Source organism: Puma concolor, chromosome C2 (assembly GCF_028749965.1).
Source record: "Puma concolor isolate L17-30 chromosome C2, mPumCon1.1.hap2, whole genome shotgun sequence".
Classification (NCBI taxonomy): domain Eukaryota; kingdom Metazoa; phylum Chordata; class Mammalia; order Carnivora; family Felidae; genus Puma; species Puma concolor.
The window spans coordinates 25,374,030-25,398,612 of NC_141675.1; the positions used below are offsets into that span (position 1 = coordinate 25,374,030).

Sequence of the window (24,583 nt, forward strand, 5' to 3'; positions counted from 1 at the left end):
AACACAGTCAAATGACTTTAAGAGAGAAAAAGAGAAAAGAGAGTGCTGTCCTAGAGTTAAGAAGAGTCAAGACCCTCAGGGTCTAGCCAAATATTGATCTTTATAAAATCTAAATGTGGTTCCTCTGGTTAAAAAGGACTACTCCCCCTTTCTGGTAAACAATTTGGCAGCCTGTAGCCAGCCTTTGAAAAGTTAATATCTCTTGACTCATTAATTCCTCTTCCAGGAATCCACCTGAAGGAAGTAAGCAGAGCTGCAAAGATTTATGCACAAAGATGTTTCATATGCCTGAGAAGCGAACTTCTCTGGAAGGGCTGGGGACGGGGGGAGGGAGGCATTTACCTTTGCCATCTTTTTAGACGTTCTGGAACTCTACAGTACTATGGTGCAGGATATAAAATTTTCATTAATGTTTAAGATAAAAGATGAGCATTCAAAGAAATCGTGTGCTTTGCCCTCAGACCCCTATTCTCTGCCCTTGGAGTTACTATAGTGCGAAATGTGGGGGATATGCTGGCCTGCAGGGTGCAGTCAGAGCCTTTGTTGGCATGGTATTCAGTGACATCCACCATATGGCCCTTGTGATTTCCAGTTCACCCTCATTCCTGGCTTCTCCTGTCATGACCCAGAAATATTTATAGAAGTCACTTCAATACATCAGGCTGTTGCATACTGTCAAGTTTTTGCCCATGATGATTCTCCTTTCTCTTTACCTGCATTACCATTCTCCCTTTATTTCACCTGTCTGGTGAACTCCTATTCATCCTTCAAAGCCTCCTGCAGATTTGGTCCCCAAATAGAGTTTGTCTAGCATAGTATTTTGGAGAAAAAAATTGAATTTGAAAGTGTAAAGTGAGAGGTACACACTCTTGATTCTGTCACACTCCTCACCTCTTCCTACTATATTACATTATTTCATTTGTTATAGCCCTGACCTGTCAGAAACTTTTCTGCTTCCCCTTAAGGCAGAAATAATCACTGTCATTTCTATACCTTTATATCCATTCCTACATTTAACATGCTCTATGAGAAATTTTTCCAGTATTTACTGCATAAAAGCACCTGGGTGGCTCAGTCAGTTAAGCATCCGACTTCACCTCACGACATGATCTCGCGGTTCGTGAGTTTGAGCCCCACTTTGGGCTCTATGCTAACAGCTTGGAGTCTAGAGCCTGCTTCAGATTCTGTGTCTCCCTCTCTGCCCCTCCCCCACTCTCTCTCTCTCTCTCTTTCTCTCTCTCTCTCTCTCTCTCGCATGCTCTCTCTCTCAAAAATAAACATTAAAAAAATTTTTAGAGTAATATGCATACTCATCAGATAAATTTTGAAAAATTACACACTTCAGAAATATGACATAGCTGTCATGATACTGTGTCTATAAAATTTAGAATCTTGTTTTATTTTTTATTTTTGTTATTTGAGAGAGAGAGCCTGTGAGTGGAGGAGAGGAACAGAGGAAAAGAGAGAGAGAGAGAGTCTTAAGCAGGCTCCATGCTCAGTGGCTTAGCTCAGAGCCTGACGCAGGGCTTGATCCCACAACCCTGGGATCATGATCTGAGCCAAAATCAAGAGTCAGAAGCTCAACTGACTTGAGCCACCCAGGTACCCCAGAATCTTGATTTTTTTAATACAACATTATAAAATAAGCATTTTTTTTGCCACATTACTGTAATTGTTTTTCAAAGCTGTTTACAGTAGTTAGCTGAATCTTCTTGAGAGTAAGGATTTCTATTTTTATTTTTGTTTTTGTTTTTGTTGGGGCAGAGAGAGAGGGAGGCACAGAATCCGAAGCAGACACCAGGCTCTGAACCGTCAGCACAGAACCCGACACAGGGCTTGAACTCATGAACCATGAGATTATGACCTGGCCTGAAGTCAGATGCTTAACTGACTAAGCCACCCAGGTGCCCCATTTTGTATCCCCAGCACCTAAGTGCAATGTTGGCCTAGGCCAGTGTTCAGACTTAATACAGTTGAATTCGGGAGCTGAAAAATTAATCAGTCTCCATCTCTACCTTCAAGGAGGTCATTCTGGGAGAGAAGACATACATATTCACTCATTATTTAATGTATTCATTCATTCCACAGATACTTAAAGAGCACCTCCTGTATGTCAGACATCATTCTAGCACCAGGGACAAAGCAGCGCACAAAACTCCAGACTTCATGAAATGCATATTCTAGAATAGTGATTCTCAAACTTTGGGGTGTATTGGAATCACCTGGAAGGCTTTGGGCCCTATCCCCAGGGGCTCTGATTCAGAGTTTCTGAAGTCAGCGAGGCCTGGGAATTTGCATTTCTGACAGGTTCCCTGGTGATGCTGATGCTGTTCTCACTTTGAGAACCCCTGGCGTAGAGGATAAGTTTGAGGTACAGGAGGGCAAAGGAGTATGGTAGTCCAGTTAGTTGGGAGAGAAGGGACATGTCTGATTAATGCAAAGCCTCTCGCAATTTCAAGTCCCAGTAAGGAAAGAGAGGATTGGGATAATGCCCTGTGTCCAGAGTCCTCACCTCCGTCTTCTGGATGACTGTCAGCAGTCAGCAGGGTCACAGAAGCCTGGGACCGATGAGGAGAGAGGGTAGAGCAATAGTGATGGTCAGGAGTGCCTTCTCTGTGCCTGTCCTTCGGCACACCTGCCGTATGTAATGTCTAACCTTCATAGCAACCGCAAGAGAAGTAGGATCTCCCTCCTTTTGTGGATGAGAAAACTGAGGCATAGAAAGTGATATAACGTACTCTGGTTCCAGAGTCGTACATCTGGAGCTCCAAGCCAAGCCTTTCTGCCTCCAAACCCCATGACTCAAGTCGAGACTGGCCTGTGGTTGAGCCCCCAGTGGGACCAGCTTTTAATACTTCAACAGTCATAGCTGTTTTGTGTGTGGTGAGACACCCGCAGCAGGGGCTGTGTGCAAGGGGGGCGTGTGCAAGGCGGTGCTGACAGTGCACCTGTTCCTGCAGCACGGTGGCAAATGGAGAGGCTCAGACTCGCGGTTCATGAAAGGGAACGCCACCCGGCTGAAACAGAGGTGTGCAGCTTTGAGGGGAGCTGGCTCACTGTCCTTCCTGTAGGAGCTACCCCTGGAAGTTATTAGTGGTGTTTTCCCACGTATGAAAATTGTGGCAGTTAGGTTTTAGTTTACTTCTACTATAAATTCAGTGCCCTGAGAATGTGCATAACACGTTCAAAACTTTAAAAAGCCACTTTCCCAACCGTTGGGAAGAAGCATAGGCAAGTGATTTCTGAAATTATTTCACAAACTTTTAAGACGAGAACAAGCCACCTCACTCCAGTACAGTGGGAATTGGGGAAGTTAGTGCTGAAGTGGCCCCGTCCCCGAGCATGACACATCTCAGCGGGCTGCCATCGGCCGCAGCTGCCTTCAGTTATCTGGCTTCTATCACGTTAGAGCCACACGGAAGGACTGTTGAAGATCTGTGCTTTAGCACAATGTCCTCGCCTTCTATCAAGGGTTAAGAGTATGTAAATGATGTAAGAAAAATGTCTCTTCGTTTTCTGTAAAACTAAGGAAGACCCATTTGACTCCATAGCTCTGCAAGAGTCATACGACAAATTTCTCTGTTCCTTACCAGCAAATTATGCTTCTCTCTTATTGACCTGGCATGTTTCCTCATTTCATTTAAGGATTATAAAAATCCATGGCTCTCCCTATGTTGCCAGGAGGCTCAGAGCAAGCCTTCATATGCAGTAGCTTCCCTTAACCTAAGGTTCTTTGGTAATAATGATCTCCCACTCTTTTCTCTTAAAACTTTGGTACCTGTGTCTTCCTTTAGAAGCTTTCCAAAACAGTTTCTAGAAGCAGGCAGCTATCACAGATTAATGGGTCAAAATGAATTTTCGGAATGGGATGGAGTGACTTTAAGTTTTTTTGTTTAACTTTTGAAGAGTGAATTGAGCCAGCCACGGGCATATGTGTGGACACATACATGTCCGAGAACACATATGTACTTGATGATGCCTTGAGAGGCATCCACTTGGTCTAGTGATTGAGAATGAACTTGGGTCTGAGTCAGACCTGGCTTTGAACCTCAGCTACTCACTGCTTGCTTTATGACTGTAATGTCTCTGGGCCTCAGTATCCTCATCTGAAATGGAGATAATGATACCATGTGGTGTGTTTGAAGGATTAAACAGACGATTTATGTAAAATGCCTAGTACAGTGTCTGGGACTTAGTAGGTCTACAGTAGACGGTAATCCCTACTGTTGTTGTCATTATTTCTAGAAAAAGCTAGACTTTATAGAAAGACTGGATGGTACATTTGTAACTGCTGTAGATTGCCTTCTAGAGTGTGCATTGTTGAACTAAAATGACCTTCGGCTTAAAGTTAGGGCGTTTCATCCAAGGAGGGTGGTCACGGCTTACTTCTCCCTTAGAAAGAGTAGCTCCATGCTGGTGTTTCTTACTAATTCTCAAATGACAGTAGATGATCGCTACAGAGGCCTCAAGATTTTCTGAGGTCATCCACTCAGAGGCTGGTGACTAAGACTTACACAACTCTGAGGTCTTCACTTCCTGATTTATCTGTAAAATGACCTGAGCATCCTTGCCCAGGATGTCTCTTAAAGCCGATTTTCCAGTTTGGGTCGGCTCTTGCTTGATTTTATTAGGCTGTTACTTTCAATTTTTCTTTCACATACAACTATTACATTCAGTTGCCCAGGGGTATCTGTCAGGGAGGGTAGAGTTAAAGTGCCTTAGTACTTTGTGTGGTCATTAGCCCCCCCCCCAACACCCCCCATCTTGCAGACTCAGGAAGTGAGAAGCAAGTTACCTGTTACCTAGACTGGATGGTGTATCCCGTAGCCTACAGAGTCACGAGACAGCCGTAGCAACACCTGTGGGCCCAGCATGGCTTTCAGGTGCCTTTGGCTTAGGCGGAGCACCAAGGAACAGGTGTCTGTCCGTCAGATTTCCCTGCTGTGGGGAATGTGCACACCAGCCTCCACGCAGTGATGATTTTCCCCACCTCCGCCCTTCTTTGCCAAAACAATTGTTTAAAAGAGGAAGCTCTTTGGGTCATAAAATGTCATCTGGTAGTTAGTATATGGCTATATAGACATAGTGGATTATACAGTAGCCTGACTGGCAGGAAGTAGGCGATTCATCAGAAAAAAAAAAATAATAATAACGAAAAAATAAACTCTTACCAAAATGAACTTCCTCTTTCAAACTCTTTGTTTCAACTCATCCTTTGGAACCTTCTTTCAGCCTCTTAGAGAAAAAATAACCAGTAGGGACGAATGCGGTATTGCAAAGAGAGGTAATCCCAGCCCTATTTAGCCACGTGCTTCATAATTTTTTCATGTTTTATTTTTGAGAAAGAAAGAGAGAGCACAAGCAGGGGAGAGTCAGAGAGAGAGACACACACACACAGAATCTAAAGCAGGCTCCAGGTTCTGAGCTGTCAGCACAGAGCCCAATGTGGGGCTCAAACCCACAAAACTGTAAGATCATGACCTGAGCCGAAGTGGGAGGCTTAACCGACTGTGCCACCCAGGCGCCCCCAATATGCTTCATAATTAAAAAGAGCAAGCCCCATGCTGTCTGTCCCCAGGCGGGCCAGGGTTAGGGTGTGGCCACTGCCTAGAGGGACATGGGACACCTGCCACCTTGAGAGACTTCGTGTTCAAACTGAATCATCCTCAGAATCCTCCGGTGAGACGTTTTGGATGTTGCCCGTGTCCCCCTTTGATAGAATAAAGTTCCCTTCACTCAGTCCCCTTCATTTCGTTTGCCTTACAGATCCAGGAGGCTGCAAGTCAGGGCCTGCAATTTGTCGGCGTCATACCTCAGTACCATTGCCCTGCGAGGTCGGCAGGCAGCAGCCCCCCAGTGGACGCCAGAGATGCGGAAAAAAACCCGGGCAGGTGTGAGAATAACGAGAACCCGGGTGCTCCCGTGGGGATGGACGGCAGCCGGGAGCCAGGCCAGGGCCCAGGAGGGGAGACGCCCATCGCTGAGCAACCCAGCTTGCCCTCGGGAGAGGGGGACGGAGCAGAATTTTCTCCACACGGGGTGAGCAAGACTCTGGATGGGCCGGAGGGTGACCTGCTGGAAGTGAGTGAGGAGCCACTCTCGGGAAGTAAGTATGTCAGCAACCACTTATAAGAGAGGCTAACGGCTTTTCAGTAGTCCCCATGGCCTTTTAGGAAAAAGAAATGGAATTAGAGTGTAGAGACAGCAGTCCATCGCACAGGGGAAACTTCATCAGGCATTTTTCCGGGCCTCCTGACTGATTGCGTACTGAAGTTGTGACTTCCGGGAGAGCAGAACCACGGAATTGCCTTCTGGTCGCTCCGACATGTCACGTTCGAAGTAGATTCTAGAACTTAAGGGATTTTCACCCCATGCTCTTGTGCTACCCTTGAATTGCCCTGCTCTTAGCACAGGAAAAGTGTTAAGATGCTGGGCACCAATGCAGAACGTATGCTCCCTTTTGGTCCCCTCATTTTGAATATCTGCCTAAAGAAAGAAATCAAGAAAGCCAGTTAAGGACAAATTGTGCAGGAAACTGGTGATTCAACTCACTAGGTACTGTAAACAGCCTGATTTCAGGCAGGGCGTATAGTTGACAAATCAGCAGTGTGGAGAGAACACTGCCAACGAGAGGCCACCAATACGTGAATCCTCCTAATCACATTGTAACGGCCATTCGAGCAGGCATTTTAGGTTGGCAAATTCAAAGAACAACACTTATTAATAGCAGCCAACATTTCTTAATTGTGGTGATGTGTGTGATGTGGGTGAGCTGTAGTATCATTGCCCATTTTACAGCTGAGTAAACTGAGATTTAGAGAGTAAATCTTCTCCCAGGCTAGGAAATTGGCAGATCTGGTCTGTGAACTTATCTTGTTATACGTCTCTACTCTAATAGACTAATAAGATTTCCTGAGGCCCTCACTTTATGGTGAGTGAAGTTTCTCTCCCTTTCCCTGTAATTCCCTTTCCTTTTTCTTTCTCCAAGAAATCTAGCATCCAGCCATTTCCCAAGAGCCAGGCACCTGTCTGAGCTGCGTGGCCTCTTCCAGCCTTCAGAAGGTGCACTGGTAACAAGACTTCCAGGAGACCCCCAGGCTTTAGGGGGCCTTCTGGGTCATCTTCCTAGTTCATGTTATTATTCATTTCCTGATTCTTGAAATTAGCCTCTTCTTAATGATGAGGAACAGTTTATGCGCTGAGAATCTAGAAGAAGGTGGAACAGTTTCTTTTGTTATATTAGGTCGGTACTTCCTGGAAAGAAAATTGCGGGGTGGGCCATTCTGGACTTAACTTGCAACGTTGATTTAGAGCGAGAGATTGGCACTGCCTCCATTCTGGGATATATTATGGCTGTTGTTTAATATTATGGCTGGATCCTTCTTAAATATGTACTAAAGTAGGGCTTTTCAGCTATGGGACTTTTCACACTGTTTGAGGTAGACTTCTCCCTCCAGAGTAGCTGAGAGCACATTTAGACCCTGTGTGTGCCTCCTGATGAATGTCCGGGTGTTATTCCAGAAACCTCCCATCTTCTCATTGCTGTTAGGCTGCATGTGTTGTTCTGAATCCCCAGAAGGAAGACCGACCTCCTTGAAGGAGCATGCGAGGGTGAGAGTTCAGGGCAGACACAGCCAGCACCTCTGAAGAAGGGGCCAGGAGTCATGGAGACAGGCAGCACTGTGGTTAAGAAACCAGACCCCACTCACATTCCATTTGCCACCTTCTACCTAGGCAGTCTTGGACAAGATACCCTCCTGTGCCTCAGTTTCTTACCCTGGAAAATAGAGATGGAACAATAGATTCATATTGAAAGGTTAGGTGTACATTTTTTAAAACGTTCTATTTATTTATTTTGAGAGAGAGAGGCAGAGGAGAGGCAGAGAGAGAGATAATCCCAAGAAGACTCCACACTGTCAGCACAGAGCCTGACCTGGGGCTCCATCTGACGAACCGTGAGATCATGACCTGAGCTGAGATCAAGAGTTGCACGCTTAACTGACTGAGCCACCCAGGCGCCCCAAGATGTACATCTGAAGCACTCAGCACTGCTTGACTCTTAAGTGTGAGCTGTTATTATTGGCACACAGGCTCAGTAGCCCTGACCACTGGCCTCCACCTTTGCATGGAGCCCTGGTTTTGAGAAAGGAGGCATTCAATACTGAAATTCCCCGCAGGACTTTTCTGAGATTTCCTGCTCTAGAATCCACCTTTCTCCAAGACTCCTTCCAGACTTCCTGCCCTCTTTGGTTGACTCTAGGGAGAATTAAACTGGGGAGACTTGTCCTAGGACCATTTCCCCCACGTGCCTCCCGCTGGCCTATGGCTGTTTGTCTCCCTCACCCAAAGAGCCCCCTCCGTTGCTGAACCCATAAAGACCCCTCAGCACCCAAGGTGTCCTGGCCTGTGCCTCATTTCTTCAAGTCCCTTCTCTTTACTAGCAAACCAGATCCTGCTAAAGAAGGATGTGTCTGGAAGTGGTCAGGCCAACAGTGGAGGGGAATTTCAACCATGGGGGAGGGGCGTGTTACAGTACCCCACTTTAATCTCACTCAGTGGGCAGCTGGCTGGCTGTTGTTTACACACAAAGCTGGCTCTTATCTCTCTGCTCATGAGGCCATGGGTCTCTCTGAAATTTAGGCAGCTTATTGTTATCCTTTGCTCTTCGTCGTGTGGAACAAATGAGCCTTTGGATTTTTTTCATCAGTTAATGAACATGCAGGGGTTATTGGCCACATATATGGCCTTGCTGGGGATAGACAGTCATGATGGTGGTAACTCTCTGGGTGAACTGTTCTAAGTTCCGATGAACCATCTTGATGGTGCCTCACAACAACAGTTTTATGATGGCGGATGCTATTATTAGCCCATTTCACAGATGAGGAAAGTCACCTTCCATGCTCTCAAGTAGTGACGTTTTATCTCCTAGCTTGAGCATTCAGCCTCCCCGAAGGCCGGACATGTAGGGACCCTGCCCACATTGGTCATGGCCTTCACCTGACCCAAACCTCTCTCCTAAATCTTTTTCCTGAGAAGTCTTACCAGTTCCTTGCACCATCACCCTTCCTCCCAAATCCCCCCAGCTTCCCCTCCCTGCTGCTTGCTTGCTCAGCTTTCAGCTTGCCTTTCTCGCAGGGCCCCCTAAGGAGGGTGAAGTGTTTTTACTCCTCTTTCTGCCAGGTGGGCTTAAATAGGCAATCACAGCAAGACAATTAAAAAAAATCCAGAGGGAGTCACCCTCTTTCCCCCTCCTTCTCCTCGTTTAATTTATTTCCTTTATAGGAGGCCTAGGGGAGCCGGGTCTAGGCTGCAACTGCTCACATGGGGCTTGCCAGTGAATTCACCATCCAGACACGGGGCAGGCTGCCCCTCCCCCTCCCCGTGGGCTCTTGAACGGCCTCTCTGATCCGGAGGTTATGCTCCCCTTCACCCATACAGGTCTCTCTGGGGACCCATCATGTGGTTCTCTTCCTGATCATTGACTTTTATTTCCTGGTCGGGGATTTCCCTGATGGTTTGGTGTCGTTGCTGTGCAGAGACGGCCTGAGCTGGTGCAGGGACAGCCCCATGCCTCACTCCTGGACGCTGCCCTTCCCGCTCCTGCCCCTGCCTTATGATGAACACAGAGCACCCCAGTAGCTCTGCTCCGAATGGCCCCTTGTGATGCATTTCTGCAGATGGGAAGCATGGACAGGCCAGGTGGGGAAGGCCGGTGCTGGGAAAGGCTAGGAAGGTATACCCAGACATCCACCTGTCCCTTGTCTCCTGGCTTCCAACATTCCTTTCTGTCCTTCCCTGAGCGTCTCTGTTGCCAGGAAGGTTCACACAAATTCAAATTGTTCTGCCACTGAATAATACTGAAACATCTTCCAAGAGCTGCCCTTCCTATCCTGTGCCTCGTCACTTAAAATGCTCAGAAATGCCAGCCAGAAACCCAAGCTAGTGACCTCAACTGTACTTCTTGGCCGAGGGGGTTTTATTCAGTAGTCCTCCTTGGCAGCCAGCTCCTTGTGTGGGGAGAGAGAGGAGGTGTCCTCCTGAGTCTGGCCTTTCTGATGTGTGGCCCTGCCTTCCCGCGCCCCCAGAATGGCGCTACCCTGTGGCTCTCCTCCTCCCAAATCTGCCACCTGCCGCCATCTTTTGGCCTTTCCCTCAGTCCATTAACAAACAGCTATTGAGCTCCCACCCGTGGTCCACAGCTCCTGCTTTCTGTGTACTGATGAAATTAGCCTCTTGTTAGATTTGGAAACAGCCCAGGGCTGGGGGTTTGAAAGACTCTTGGCTTTGCCACTTTCCAGCTTGTGATGTTTGGGGGATCCACTTAAGGCTTCTGGGCTTAGAACTGAGGCAGCCCTTCGTGTGGGGGTTGGGAGAGTCACATCAGATGGTGGAGGTGAAAGTGCCCGTAGCTGCTGCTGTCCTGACCAGGGGATTCCCGTGGAGTGCTGTATATGCCTGGTTTCCCCACTTTGCCTCCACAAACAAGCCCCACCCGGGCCCAGAGGTGTCCTGCTGCTAGTACCCGAGCCTGACAGAAGTCTGAAGCAGTTTCTCTCAGATTCAAGAATCCAAACGGGACTGAGGCCCTTCTGGCTTCTCATCCCATCACAGAGCCCACAGCCCTGCTTCCCAGTGCAAACCTTCCATCTTAGCCCCGCTGCCTGTCACCTCAGCAGAACTTAGCCCCGACTCAGTGCAGCTACCGGGTCAAGTCTGACTCCCACATGTTTCTTCCCCAGCCAACTCACCAGCCTCCTCCTCCTCCCAGTCTAGCCCTGGGAGTCACGCTTTATGCCAGATGCTGCACGCTCCCTTCCCTCCAGGCTGGAGGTCTCTTGGAACATCAGGACCCAACCAGCCTGCCTGCTACCTGCCAGTCACAGGCTCTCTGGAGCCTGTCTCTCTGCAGACAGACCACAGACTTCCATCCTGTGCCTGAATCCCAACTGCCTGGCCTGGGCCTCAGAACTGGGCATCAATTTCCTTCTTCCCTGCTCCTGAGGAGCTTAGCAAGGCCTTCGTGGGTCTGGCTATCAGGCTGGCAGCACCCAGTAAGCCCAGCGCCCCCTTCTCCTCCCCTAGCTTACTGCACTTTCTGGCTTAGGTCAATCCAGCAACATACCTGCATCTCCTATCATATTACAGGGACTTTTCTGGACAGAGGGGATCCAAATGGCACAAGGCAAAGCCCCCCGTGTCAGGGAGAAAGAGAAAGACCAGAAGATTAAAAAATACAAGCAAGACAGTCTTGATTCTCCTTGGGTGCTCTGCCAGTCCAATTCTTCGGCTGTTCTCAGAACATTCTCAGAAACAATGCCTTCCCCCCTCCTTTGGGACTTTCTGTCCCATGTCTGGAAAAATCTTCCAGCTGGGGTCATGGCAGAGTCACAGAGCAGCTGAGAAAATTTAAACAAACTTGGGACTTCTTTTTGGAACTCTCAGTGCTTGCTCATGTGATGATGTGTGTTGGAGAATCAGAATATTAAAACATCAAAAGGCATCATTTGGGGACAGTTTCTCTTGGCCGGTTTCCATGTAAGTAATGAGAAAGAGGACCATGGCCAAGGATACAGCAGGACAGGGGAGTTAACTAAAGGGTTACACATCTGAAATCAGGTTTCTCCCAATATTTCACCACTACTAATCTTTTGGAGGCTCTTGATTCCAGCAGCGTTTCCTTCCTGAAAAATTTATTTCTGTCTCTGGCTTCGGCCCTCCTCCCTGGGGAGGATCCTGATGTGAGAGCTGGGGCTCTGTCAGCACCGCACTGTCTACCTCGTCCGTCGGGCAGTCTGTCTTCCCTTCACCTCACGCCCAGCACCCTCCCTTCCCCTTTTGGCCTTCCCCTTTTTCTGTTTCTTTACGCATTTGGGAAAGTTGTGTTTCTGTCTTACCATGCAAGTGGGGAATTCTTCTGGTTGATCAAGTGTTGTCATGTATTTTTGGACTTGGGCCACTGTCAAATTCTCTACTCACCTCTTCCATATAGAGGTTGTGGTTTCTTTTTCTTTTTGATCTATATATATTCGTGTTTGACTATAGCAGATTATGGTGACTGGTGCTCTGGTCCTCCTTGGGTCACCTGAGGACAGCTTTCTTAGCCTCTGCCTGAAGGCGTTGTCTGGAATGGGAACAGGCCCCAGCAGGCCACTGCCCCAGGGAATTCATACCTCAGGAGTAGCCTCAATCCCTGAAGATAAATGCCCAGGCTTCCTTGCCCCGTGGCAAGGCAGTCAGAGGGATGTTCTGTGCAGTTAAGTGAGCCCCAATGGCTGTAGCAGTAACCTGCTCAGTAATGCACCCTTCCCTGGCTTTCCTCTCTTCCCTATTTCCTACCCCTCCTCCCTCTCTGGGAGGGATTTCCAGGGATCACTTCCCAAATAAACTGCTGGCACTCAAAAACTTACAGGGTCTGCTTTGGAAGAAATCCAGGTAAAGTCAGGGATTCACTAAAGCATTGCTTATCCTCTTGTCCTCAGTGGGTGTGGCTTTTATTTGGACACCTAGCACCTTGGACTGGAAAATGCCTGATCGTGTAGTTCACATCCTGTCCCTGCTAGCTCCAGTGCAATGCTTGATTTCCCTCCATGGCAAACCTTTCTTTGCATGACTCCATTCCTCAAGTGTGTATTTCAAAGTCATGAAATAGTCTGATTGCCACCTCTGTACACCAAGCCCTAATTTCTTGTGGGAAAGCATTTACTGGCTGGAGTCAGGCAAATGGACTGAGAAAGGTAACTTGGGGTGGAAATAATAAATAGGCCAGATTTGGTTGTTTAAAATCCAGGTGGCCATCTTTGAAGATGGGCACCTTTCTTTCTTTCTTTCTTTCTTTCTTTCTTTCTTTCTTTCTTTCTTTCTTTCTTTCTTTCTATTTGGTTCCATCCGATGGATAGAAATGGCCCCCCTGGTAGCTTAACTCTTGCTGATGACAAAGTGTCATGGCCTGGCACTGCTCCCCAGAGATCGCTGCTGATGTTTGCTCAGATGGAGCTGTAAAAGACTTCCTTTGCCCGGAATACAGTACCTGTGTGGGATAATTTTAGATGTTGTGTGGATGGACATATTTGGTGTTAATGTGCCTCATCATTCCCTTCTGTTTATAGCAAGTGGTAGTTGTTTCCCTTATGGTCATGAAACAAAGTTTCCTTTCTAAATTCATTTATTTAAATAAAGGAAAGCAATTCTGTTTAAAAGAAGAATAATTCAGCAAGTGTTTGGACACTGCAAAATTGTGAAGTACTCAAGTAGGGGATACAGGGTCCCGGAACGTGGGTCTAGGCCAGGTCTCTCCTGAGGGGAGCATGAGCATACTTTGTCCTTGTTGCTAATGTCAACCATTGTTTACGACCTTTAAAATATTTCTCTGAAAGAAGGGTGGGGATTTTCTTATTATTCCAATAGGTATTTTTGGAAACCAAAGCCTATTCCTGACTAGCCTGTGTTAGCAAAGCTTTTTAAGCTGGGTAAACTCTGATTGCTTGACTAAATGAGTAACACAGAAAAAGACCTTCAAGACTTAGATTGAAATTCCAGGTATTTGCTCCTCGAGGCTGATACTGTTCACTCATGGCCCAGCAGCACGTACAGCTGGCGCGGGTCAGCTTCTGGGTGCTAGTGAGTATTGATTTTTGAAGAACTGAGCTATAAGTGAAGGAAAGGGAAAGCTCAGAGCCCCACTCCCAGTGCCACCTACCTACCACTCCAGGCAGGAACCCTCATTTACGGGAACATATTTATTTTTACATATCAGTGGTGTATTTTCGATGTACTTGATTAAGTATTATGGGTTCGGCCCCAGGAAACACCCCTGCAGTTTATAAATAGTGAGTTCAAGGGTATACAAGGTTCCTGGAATTAGAGTAGTATTTTTATTTTTATGTGCCTCTGTATATTCACCTTTTTTTTATATATATATAAAAAAGACCAGCTCTTACCCAAATACGTCCACTTTTTTCTTCCAAAACACCTTTGTATGGATTTCTAGAAATGTCTACCATGTCCTTACAAACACCTGACTATACAAATTGATCCCAGATAACAGCTATTCATTACATGCCAGATTCAAAACCCATGTGCCACCCGCCCGCCTTTGGAAGCTCAACCTTTGACGTCCATGTCACTTTCAAGGCTCCCTAACTTAGTACCTGAAATCAGGTTTTATTATTTGGCATTAGTGCAACCTAACAGAAAGTTTACCTTTGATATCATTTCTTCAGTCTCCTAAGAGATTCACTACACTCGATGAGGCAGGTTTTTATCACTCTTTGACCTCTTCTCTCCCACCTTCTTTACAAATCCCAACAGAGATGGAGATCCTCGCCCTTTTCAACAAGCCGAAGAGCCATCAGAAGTGCCGGCAATACTATCCGGTCACTATTCCTCTCCGGGTCTCCAAGAATGGCCAGACGGTGAGCGGTTTGGATGCCAACTGGTTGGAGCACATGAGTGACCACTTCCGGAAAGGAGGCATGCTGGTGAATGCCGTCTTCTACCTTGGCATGGTCAATGGTATGGAAGTTACAAACCTTGGGCAGCCCTCATGAACTCTGCTTCTCTTTTCATCTTAGACCATCTTTAGAGCCTGCCCCATTCAGAAAGCCCCGCAGCTGATGAACATGCTGCGTTTGATTTCTAATTAACACCTTGAGGAATTTTCCACAGAAACCACCACCTGTGCTCCCTAAACCTGTCTAGGAGTCAGTCGGCCAGGTATCTTCTAGCACGACAGAGAAAACAAAGGGGTTCTGTTTTTGATGGTGGCCTCAATCTATGTTGCTTGTAAAGACTTTTAAAAAGATTATTCCCCATTCACTAATTACCCCCTGGGATCCTGCCGCTCCAAAAGTGCAAATTGTTTGTAGACACTATTACCGTTTGAAGTAGCAGTAGCAGCACCTTGGAATTAACCACTGAGAAGTGAATTGAACTGCCTAGTTTCTGTAAGCTCTGTAGAGATACACACTGTTTCTGGGTCTCACGGTACCCGGTACCCCCTCCCCAGTAAGGCGTTGTCTCTGAGGGAGATAACATGGGGTACAGCCCTACTGATGGCTGCCCTCCTAAGGCAGAAAGTCTGCCCACAATGGAGAAACGCGTCAAGCGGAGAAAGGGTTTGGGGTTAACACGACGGCAGGTTGAGTGACTAGGGTGCGTCAAAGCCGGGAGGCGGTTTGGGGAGTGGGGCTAACATGCCAGCACGTAAAGATCCTGAAGGCTGCCAGTCAGCAGGATTTCTAAGTGCAACACAACACCAAATTTGTTGATCCCAGAAAAACCTGGCAGGGGGCTTTGACACCGCCGTCTTGGCTGTTGAGCAGTTCTCTCTTCAAGAATTAGCAGAGTCAGGAACGGAGTTTGGATTCAGTCCTTGAAATGCCAGCAAACATCTTTAGAACTAGAGACATCAGTATTAGTTCTGCATGTACATACTTTAAATCATCTGGAAGTCATAGAACTTTGTACAGAACAGCCGGGTCTTAATTTGGATGTGAGTCCCTTGTTCCTGTCTAAATATCAATATCTAATGCTAATGTGTTAATACAGTAGCAGCAGGCATTGGATAGTGTAAGGGGTCGCAACCATTCGTAGAATGGATGAATGACCTAAGAAAGGTGGTTGGCTCATTAAGAATACGTGTCACGCGGCACCATCCAGCAGAACTTTCTGTGATGATGGGAATGTTCTCCATCCGTGCTGTCCAGTACGGTAGCCACGACTCACACCTGGCTATTGACCACTTGAAATGTGGCTAGGATGACTGAGGACCTGAATTTAAAAATTTATTTGATTTTTATTAATTTAAATTTAAATCACTATATATGCTTAGGGGCTAGTAGTGTATTATGCAGTTCTAGAGTATACATTTCATGAATACAACCAATGAAGAGTCCATTTAGTTCTCTGGCGGCAAGGTTGGAAACCTCCCTCTACCTGAGGAGGCCCTGCATACTTGCAGAGGTCCCGGAAGCCAGAGAACATCACAGTCTGTTTTGAGATTCACCATAAAACACGAGTTGCATCTACTTGGGGCAGATGTTTACAGCCCTGATTGATTCATTGGTATTAGAGGAGTCCAGAGAGGAGCCCTTCGCTTCCTGCTTCCTGTAAGGACACCCCATCACCCATCTTGGGTTGTGGCAGCCACACTTTTTATCTTCTCTTAGGGTCTCTGTGGCCATACATCCTTAACCCTGGGAAACCTATAGTTAGTTACACTAACATCTTTTTTTTTCATGTTTATTTATTTTTGAGAGAGAGAGAGCAAGTAGGGGAGGGGCAGAGAGAGAGGGGGACAGAGGATCCAAAGCAGGCTCTATGCTGACAGCAGACAGCCCAATGTTGGGGCTCAAACTCACGAACTGTGAGATCATGCGCTGAGCTGAAATCAACAGTCAGATGATTACCCAACTGAGCCACCCAGGTGCCCCAGTTATACTAACATCTTAAAAATGTTCAGGAAAGCACTGAAGGTAACAGCTACACAGGCAGCCCCACTTTAGAGAATTAGGGTATCAAAAGGGAAGTTTTCTCTGGTCCTACTGCCCAGCCTGTCTGGGGCAAGCTGAGCCCCAAGAGAGGACACCTTGAAAGTTCACAATGCCGTGTGAACTTTTGGGCCATTATGGCTTTGGCAATCAGGATAATTTCCTATTCCTTCTTCCTACCCCATTCTCTGACCTTGAGTCCAAAAGCACAGAGAATTCATACAGTTTTTTCTTCAGATTTGACTTGAGTGTTGGAAATGCTGTTATATCCTCCCTTGGCTTTAGCTGCAGTAAATCCTGCCTTCCTGCCTTGAAGACAGAACATGAAATTTCCCCTGGCAAGTGCAACTGTGGAAGCCGAGCCCCAAGCCTATGACATGTCTACGGCTCGGCCACAGCTGCACGTCTGAGTCTCGGGGATGGCTGCAAAATTCTCAGAACAAAATTTATTTAAACCCACTCAAACTTCAAACGCAATTTCGCCCTGTCTGGTTCGATGTGGGGGGAATGTGACTTGGGAGTAATGCTCAGTGGCCAGGGTGTTTCTGCTCTGGAAAAGCCCAAGGTTTCCGTTGGGCAGGGATGAAATATACATATGCTCTTTTCCCAGAATTTAAAAAAAAAAAAAAAAAAGGCAAGCTAATCATAATTATAAAAAGGAACCTGTTTCTAATAAGATAATTAGTGTCCTTACAAGTAAACCTGGCAGAGCTAGAAGCACATCTTTAAGCTGTTTGCCACCTGGAAAAACACCAGTCCTGATTCTTAAATGGATATTTATACTCTGAAATATTTTCCCCAGAGTCATAAAACTCGTGAGAACTTTGTCCCATAAACAGGGTGATGTTTTAGCTTGAATCATTCACTTAAGACTCCAGCTCCTGTTTTCAAGCCTTTACCCCTCGGGGACATGGAAAGACTTTAACGGTCCTCAAGTTTGGGCTTCTGCTGAGTCTCCAGAGCTCCTCCTCTGGAACCTTTTATTAAGCCTTAGAAGGACCAGGTGTCTTCAGCTGGGGTGGCTGTGCCCTTGGGCCCTGGCAAGCAGAGGCACAGATAAAAGAGAAGCATAATGATGCTGATGGTCTCGTGGCAGTTACTATGGGTTGGTGCTGGTCTGAGCAGTTCAAACACAGCAACTCATCTAATCCCCACAACTCAGTAAAGTAGGTACCATCGTTATCCCTGTGATACAGCTGTGGAAACTGAGGCACAGAGTGGTTAAGTCATTGCCAAGGTTGCCAGCTAGTAAGTGGCAAGAAAGCAGTAGGAAGAAAGAAGGGTCAGGCTAGGGAAAATGGATGTGAGGAGGGGGTAAAAGAGGTGGCCGTGTTGGCAAGAGGTTTAGGCTCCCAGTGAGGCCTTGGGTGACCCTTGAGAAGGGAGGGGAGCTTCAGAGTCACCCTTAGGAAAGTATCAGGGCCTGGACTGCCAGCCACCGGTGTGGCTGCGTCCAGGGGTGGGTCAGACAGCAGGGCAGACAGGCACACAGAAACGCCACCCGATGAGGCAAAAGCTAGAGTCTGTGTTGCCAGCAGATGGGAGAGGCCCGGAGGGGAATCTTTCTGCCGTTGGTGAGGAGTTGGGTAGGTACAGGAGTCCAAGGTAAGGGCAAGGTGGAGCTGGGTGCCCACCCTCTAAAGACCCACGCAGGAGCCTGATTTCTCACCAAGGACCTTCAGGCCTGCAGAGTACCTGCTGCTATCACTGGCCATCGATGCTACGGCTGCCACCATCAACTCTCCTTGCCTGCCCTGGTCTTCCCTGTGTCCCCTGGCTGGCCTTGTCGTTTGTTCCGCCCTTGCCCTATCCTTGTTCCCACCTCCCTTTTCCCTCCCTTGGCCCTGTGCTGGCTCTCCTTCTCCTGCTCCCCTGGCCCTCCCCTCACCCTCTCCTAGCCCCACAGTCCTTACACCCCTGGCAGTATCGTCTTTATCCATCCCACATTCAAATGTTTTCAGTGGGGGGTGCCTGGGTGGCTCATTCGGTTAAGTGTCTGACTCTTGATTTTGGCTCATGGTTTGTGAGCTCGAGCCCCACATTGGGCTCTGCACTGACAGCATGGAGCCTCCTTGGGATCCTCTTTCTCCTTCTCTCTCTGCCCCTCCCCTGCGCACGCTCTCTCTCTCTCTCTCTCTCTCTCTCTCTCTCAAAAGAAATTTTAAAAAAATGAAACATGTTTTCATTTGTTTCAAAAATGTCCTTGGCAGCAAGTGGTCTGATGGTCTGAACCAGAATCCAGTCCAGCATTATGCACTGCATATGGTGACCATATCCTCACTTCTCAAGTTTTACCTAAAAGAGTCCTTTTTTATAAGCCTTGCTCTTTGAAATAAACCCAGCCTCGTACACTGCTGAATGTCCTGCATTATTTGTCTGTGGTCGGTGCCTTGTGATGTCATTTACCTAATTTCTCTAGCCTCTGTATCCTGTACACTGGAATTTAGTTCTAAGGCCTTGATAAATTAAGCACTGCGACCACAGTACATTCTAGATGCTGTTGGGTTTTAAAGTTGCATCTCATCAGGAGACACATTATACCTACATGTTCCTCCATTCCTATCCTTTTGATAGATTGTCTTCCTTGAGACTGTCCCTGATACCCCAGCCACATGTAAATCCAAATAACATTCATTATTTATATCATCATTTTTGATGCCCAGCATAACCTAAATTACTTTATATTTACAAAATACACAAGTTCAAAGTGTACCTGTTTCAAGTAGAATACACATAGAGCTACATTCACATAGAGACTACAAACCCTCGGGCAGGTTCTGCATCTGTACTTCTTAGCACCCCAGTGTTTGTACACCGTGTGCTGTATACAGAAGGTGACTAATGAAGGTTTCTGGACGACGCTCGGTAGTGCCAATGGCAATGAGGGGAAAAGCCGGTATATGGGCGTGTATCACAGGAACCCGGGGAATTGAAGAGCTAGGTGTAGGCGGAATGGAAAGGAAGAGAGATGAGGCAATCCCAGGTGCTTCCAGCAACCACTGCCTGGGAATGTTTGGCCTACTGATTACAGATATGGCCTCTGTTTCAGAGGAGCCACTTACTAATGTGGGGGTAGAGTTCCCTTATGCCATAGATGCATTTTCCCTTATATTCATAGCACATTTTCAAATGACCTTTTTATTGGAGTATAGCACATATTGAGAAAACTATGCACGTTATGAGGATATAGCCCAGAAGATTTTCACAAGGTGAGCACGTCTCTGTAACCAGCACCAGATCAAGACACAGAATGTACCAGCCCCCTCAAAGCCCCCCTCATGCCCCTCATAGTCCCTGGTTCCCAGGGGATGACCATAGTCCCAACTTGAAACACCATAGATTAGTTGTAAACTTCATATGAATGGAGTATGTGAATGAATGCCCTTCTTGTGTTGGGCTTCTTTCACTCGTTGTATTTGTGAGATCCATCCACAGTTTTACATGTAGTTGCAGATCATTTCTTCTCATTGCTATAGACTCTCCTTTAGGTCGATAGATACAACTACTCCGCTTCCAAGTGTGTTTTTTGTCCCATCTAGGAAAGCATGGCATCTGCATAGATTTGGCCCCAAACTGAAGCCCTAAGGCCAGTCTCACTGTGACATCCCTGGGATGGCACCCAAAACACCAGACATGGAGGATGGTGTAGTGGTCAGGCTGGGAACCTGAGATGTTCATCACCACCACTAGCTGGAGCCCCAGCGCCCAGCACACAGAGTGCTAGCTCAGTAAATACCTGTTAGTTACTGAAAGGGCACAGGCTTTGGAATCGAACAAATCATACTTTCGATCTCTTTTGCCCCTTGCATTCCCTTTGAACATGGACACATGATTTAACTTCTGAGACCTCCATTTTCTCACCTACTAAGAGGGAGTGATTAGCCTTGCAGATGTGGGGGAGGGATTCAGTGAGAAACTATGAACTGTGCCTGGGCATGTGCCTCACATCCAGCAAACACCCAATCAGAGCGTTTCTTCCCCGTCTGGTTGGTTAAATGGCTCTGAACTTGCGGGTTCACCTTGCTGTAACTGAAGATGGGTTGTACCTCCTCTAGGTCACTCACCACTTCAAAGTTGGAATGCAGGAGTGAAGGCAGGCCAACAGCAGCTGTGAGTGCTCAGGAAGGAGAAGGCAGTAGACCTGCTCACTCTTCTGATAATATCAGTCAATTAGGCATGGTATGATCGGGGAGCAACATGGCACCATTAGCCAGGATTGGTTAAGTGGCGATTATATTTATGGTGGGGTCATAGGTCATTGTGACAGCAGTCACATGTGCAGTTATGGTTATACAATCGGGACGTGCCATTCCTGGCACATACGGGGTGTTGTGAGCACCATGTAGCCTCTGATGGGGAGAAGGGGCTCTCAGAGACTCAAGGAAATCTGTTAGGCCAGCTACCTCAGTGGGAACGGTTTAGTCCAATCTAGCTTGTTAAAAGGAGAACGGTGACTTTTTCTTTTTTCATCTCGCGTAATTAGACCACATACGTTGACCACTCGTCATGGTGTGCACATTTCCAGCTGGACTTTGGGGAACAGCACCGAGGATAAGCCTGAAGCTTAGTTTGCTAGGTCTCAGAGGCTGCAAGGAAAGAACAGTTGCCCTCCCAGAATTTACCTCTTGGAATAATGGGGCGAATCTCCTTTTCACACCTCCTTTTTATAAAATCATAAGCTTGGAATGTTAAGGTGGCCTTTTGCCAAAAGACTGGCATCAAATATTTATACAGTACTGGGGCAAATAGCTCTCTGTGCACAGTAGGGAAGCATCTTTACTGTAATAAAAAATGCAGTGATAATGGAGTGTTTTCCATAGATGTAGGGTGATTTAACCTTTTACATTGGGAGCCTTCACTGTAAGAAAGACCTATTTATACCCAGCTCGGCGCGCATCACAGCAAGGCTGAGCCAGGAAGGTAATGAGAAGACGCGGAGTGGACGAGGCCGTCAAAACAAGGGGTTCTTTAAAAGCCCAGCTGTCTGCTCTCCGTGGTTCATTGGCTTTTTTGCTGTTACAGATGATCAAATTTTGACAGCCATTCCGAACTTGCTTTGTAGTTAAGTAGGTGAATCAGCACTCCGGATTCAGAATAGCAGAGCAGTGGGCTGAGGGGCTAGAAGGCAGACAGTGCCTGAGGCAGCTGGTAAATAAGGACCTGGTTTATTCCTATTTCACACTCCAAGTCTGGCCATACATCTCCCCACTGACCACACAGCCCTCCTCCCAGGCCTGTGACCAGGGAGGAAGCAGAGAAAGCCAGGCAGTGGCTGGGATGGTCTGGATGGACTATGGTGTCTCATTCCCTCTTCTGGACCTCAGCTCCACTGCACGGTACTGTCGGCAGGCTAAATACCATCGTAATATTTATGCTAAATTGGGTACTCTATTACTTAAAGCAATGATAGGCACAATTTAAGGTCTTGGAGATTTTCCATTGAGATTTGTACGTAAAGACTTTGGAGATTGGAGATAACATATTTTGGTAGGAGTCTTGTGGGGATTTGTGCTGTATTGGTCTAATCCTGAGGGAATCATTGAATGTATTCTGGTCTCAAGCATCCCCAGGTCAGGACTTGGGAAAGCTTTACTCAAAGTGGTTCTATAGGGTATTCCTACTGTGGCAGGAGCTCCAGCTGGATCTTTGTTCTTCAGAACTTTAAAAGTGAGCTTTACTATGGTTCATCTTGTCCTGAGGCCCCAAATACGTACAATGTGGTTTAAAGAGAAGCCCTGTTCTTCGCTGGTTATCTCTCTAAAACGTTTCTTAGGAGGGCAGCGAACAAACACTTGGGGAAAACTTTTTAGCAGAGCAGATAAGAGAGGCAACCTTAGTACTTTTGCTAAGGCTGTTTGATAACACACTCTCAGTTTAGGAAACAAATAAGAAACTGGAGCATGGTGGTGATGAACTTAGATTGATCTCACTTAAAATGGAGTATTATCTCGTCATATTGGACAAGGCTGCTGTGCTCCAGGAATTAGTCTCACGGCTGTGAGTCGTTGAGCTGGTCACGGCTCTCTATCATTCTGGAATAATCAAGAATATCCCCAAGCCAACCAAAGTACACCAGTCTCATATTTCTTAGGTTTAGGTTGGGCGTTGTATTAGTCAGCTATTGCCACAGTACTGCTGTGTAACAAGCCACCCCAGAGTCATTGGCTAAAAACAGTACTATTCTCACACATTGGTGGGTTGGCTGGAGCAACTCCATGAGGCAGTTCTGCTGATCTCAGCTGGGCTCACTCTCAGGTGTGTGGGTCAGCTGATCTAAGCTGAGCTGCTCTTGGGCAGCTGGGGCATGTCCTCTCAAAGTGGTGGCAGAGATAGAAGAGGTTAAGTTTAACCACAAGGGCTTGCCAAGCCCTTGTTGCATCATACCTGCTAATATCCCATTGGCCAAACAAGTCACATGGATAAGCGCCTAGTTGGCTGGTCGTCCCACGCATCATCTTAGTCTTGACTTTCTTCTCTCCTGATTCCACTGCTCTTGTGGTCCTTGGCTACCCCTCATTCACTGTGCATCCCTACTCCAGCTGTATCCTCTACCTAACTCTCAAACCCTGAAGATCCAAAAACCTTCCTTGCATGGTTAAGTACATATCTCTACTCAAAATGAGGAGACCCGTTTTGAAAAATACCCAACCACTGCCTCCACCTGCACTCTCTCCCCTTAGCCCACTTGATATTTTTATAGCATTTATCACCTCTAACATTATGTCACTGTCTCCCTCCCCACACTGCAAGGTAAGCTCCATGGGGCAGAGACTTCATATGTCTTGCTGCCTGAAAGATCTCCGATGACCACAGGAGTACCTGGCACAAAATAGATGCTAGGTAGGCATTGGAATGAATGAGTGAGCAGCTAGAAGTGTTTTCAGTATAAGCTTAAATGCTTCCAGGAACACAGTACTCACTCTTCTGAGGTTGTACCTTCCATTTTTTAGACTACTCTAAGGAAGGTACTTTCTGTTTATATTGTACTCACATTTTCTCCCCATAGTTCCTAAAACTTTTTGATTCTAGCTCTGCCTTCAAGAGCCATGTAGAGGAGAGAAAAAGAAAATTCATTTTCATCTGTGTTGTCTGTTTGTATGATGCTTGTGTTAACTCTTGCATTAATCTTGTAGAAAAGGATAAGAAGAAATTCAAATTATACCTAATCCCACCAATCATAAGTGCTGCTAGATTTTATGTATTTCCTTAAAGTTTGTCTAACCCTTCTTAACATAAAAAAAATTCACATACAGCTCATACCGCAGGCTTGTATCCTGTTTTTTTTTTCTTTATAACATTGTCTCTAAGGAATGTTTCTGAATCATTACATTCCCATGATTTTTTTGTAGCCACATAGTATTTAATTATATGGAAGTCTCCTAACTTATTCGACTACTTTTCTATGGTTGAATATTTGAATTGTTGAGCATTTAGATTGTTTATGTTTTTAAGGAATTTATAAGTCATGCTGGTAGATAAATATTTGATGGCTTTAGTGGTTATTTCCTTAGAATAGGCTGAACGAGGTAGAATTTCTGGGTCAAAGAAGATGGACTTTTTTGTTTCAGGCTCTTTAGACCTTGTGAAATTGCTCTCCTAAAAGATTGTACAGTTAAAATTCCCTTAACCACCATAAGGTTTTTATACATGTATAAAAAATGTTAAGCTTAGCCATTTATTTATTTATTTTTGTTGTTGCAAACAATTTTCTCATTTAATGGCCTTTCAATTGTCTTTATGAGGTCTAGTGGAAGACAGAAGCTAAATATTTGTTAAGTGTTTACATCTGTCCGTCTTTTTCTTTGTGGCTTCTGGGAAATGCTGACAGTTCCTGAACTCCAATGTAATACAAAGGACTTTCTGAATTTATCTCCCTTTCTGTTAAAAAAAAAAAATCATATTATTATGTGAATTATCCTTCTAAAATAAAGATAGTATATCACTAAAGATACTTTTAATGTGAATTGCCATAACAAAATACCACAGGCTGGATAGCTTAAATAATAGACATTTATTTTCTCAGAGTTGAGGAGGCTAGATGTCGTCCATGGTTAAGGGGCTGGCAAATTCAGTTTCTGCTTGAGGCCTCTTTTCCT

At 46.2% G+C, this 24,583-nt stretch overlaps 1 protein-coding gene across 3 annotated transcripts in view; it reads left to right on the top strand.

Annotated features, from left to right (window-relative positions):
• The window catches only part of RFTN1 (raftlin, lipid raft linker 1), a 208,162-nt gene that overhangs the window by 139,125 nt on the left and 44,454 nt on the right, over window positions 1–24,583 (top strand). For all 3 annotated transcript variants that reach the window (XM_086674239.1, XM_086674238.1, XM_086674237.1), the window contains exons 5-6: window positions 5,767–6,106; window positions 14,308–14,511. In XM_086674239.1, the coding sequence (XP_086530365.1) occupies window positions 5,767–6,106; window positions 14,308–14,511 (544 nt within the window). The remainder of the gene's footprint in view (window positions 1–5,766; window positions 6,107–14,307; window positions 14,512–24,583) is intronic.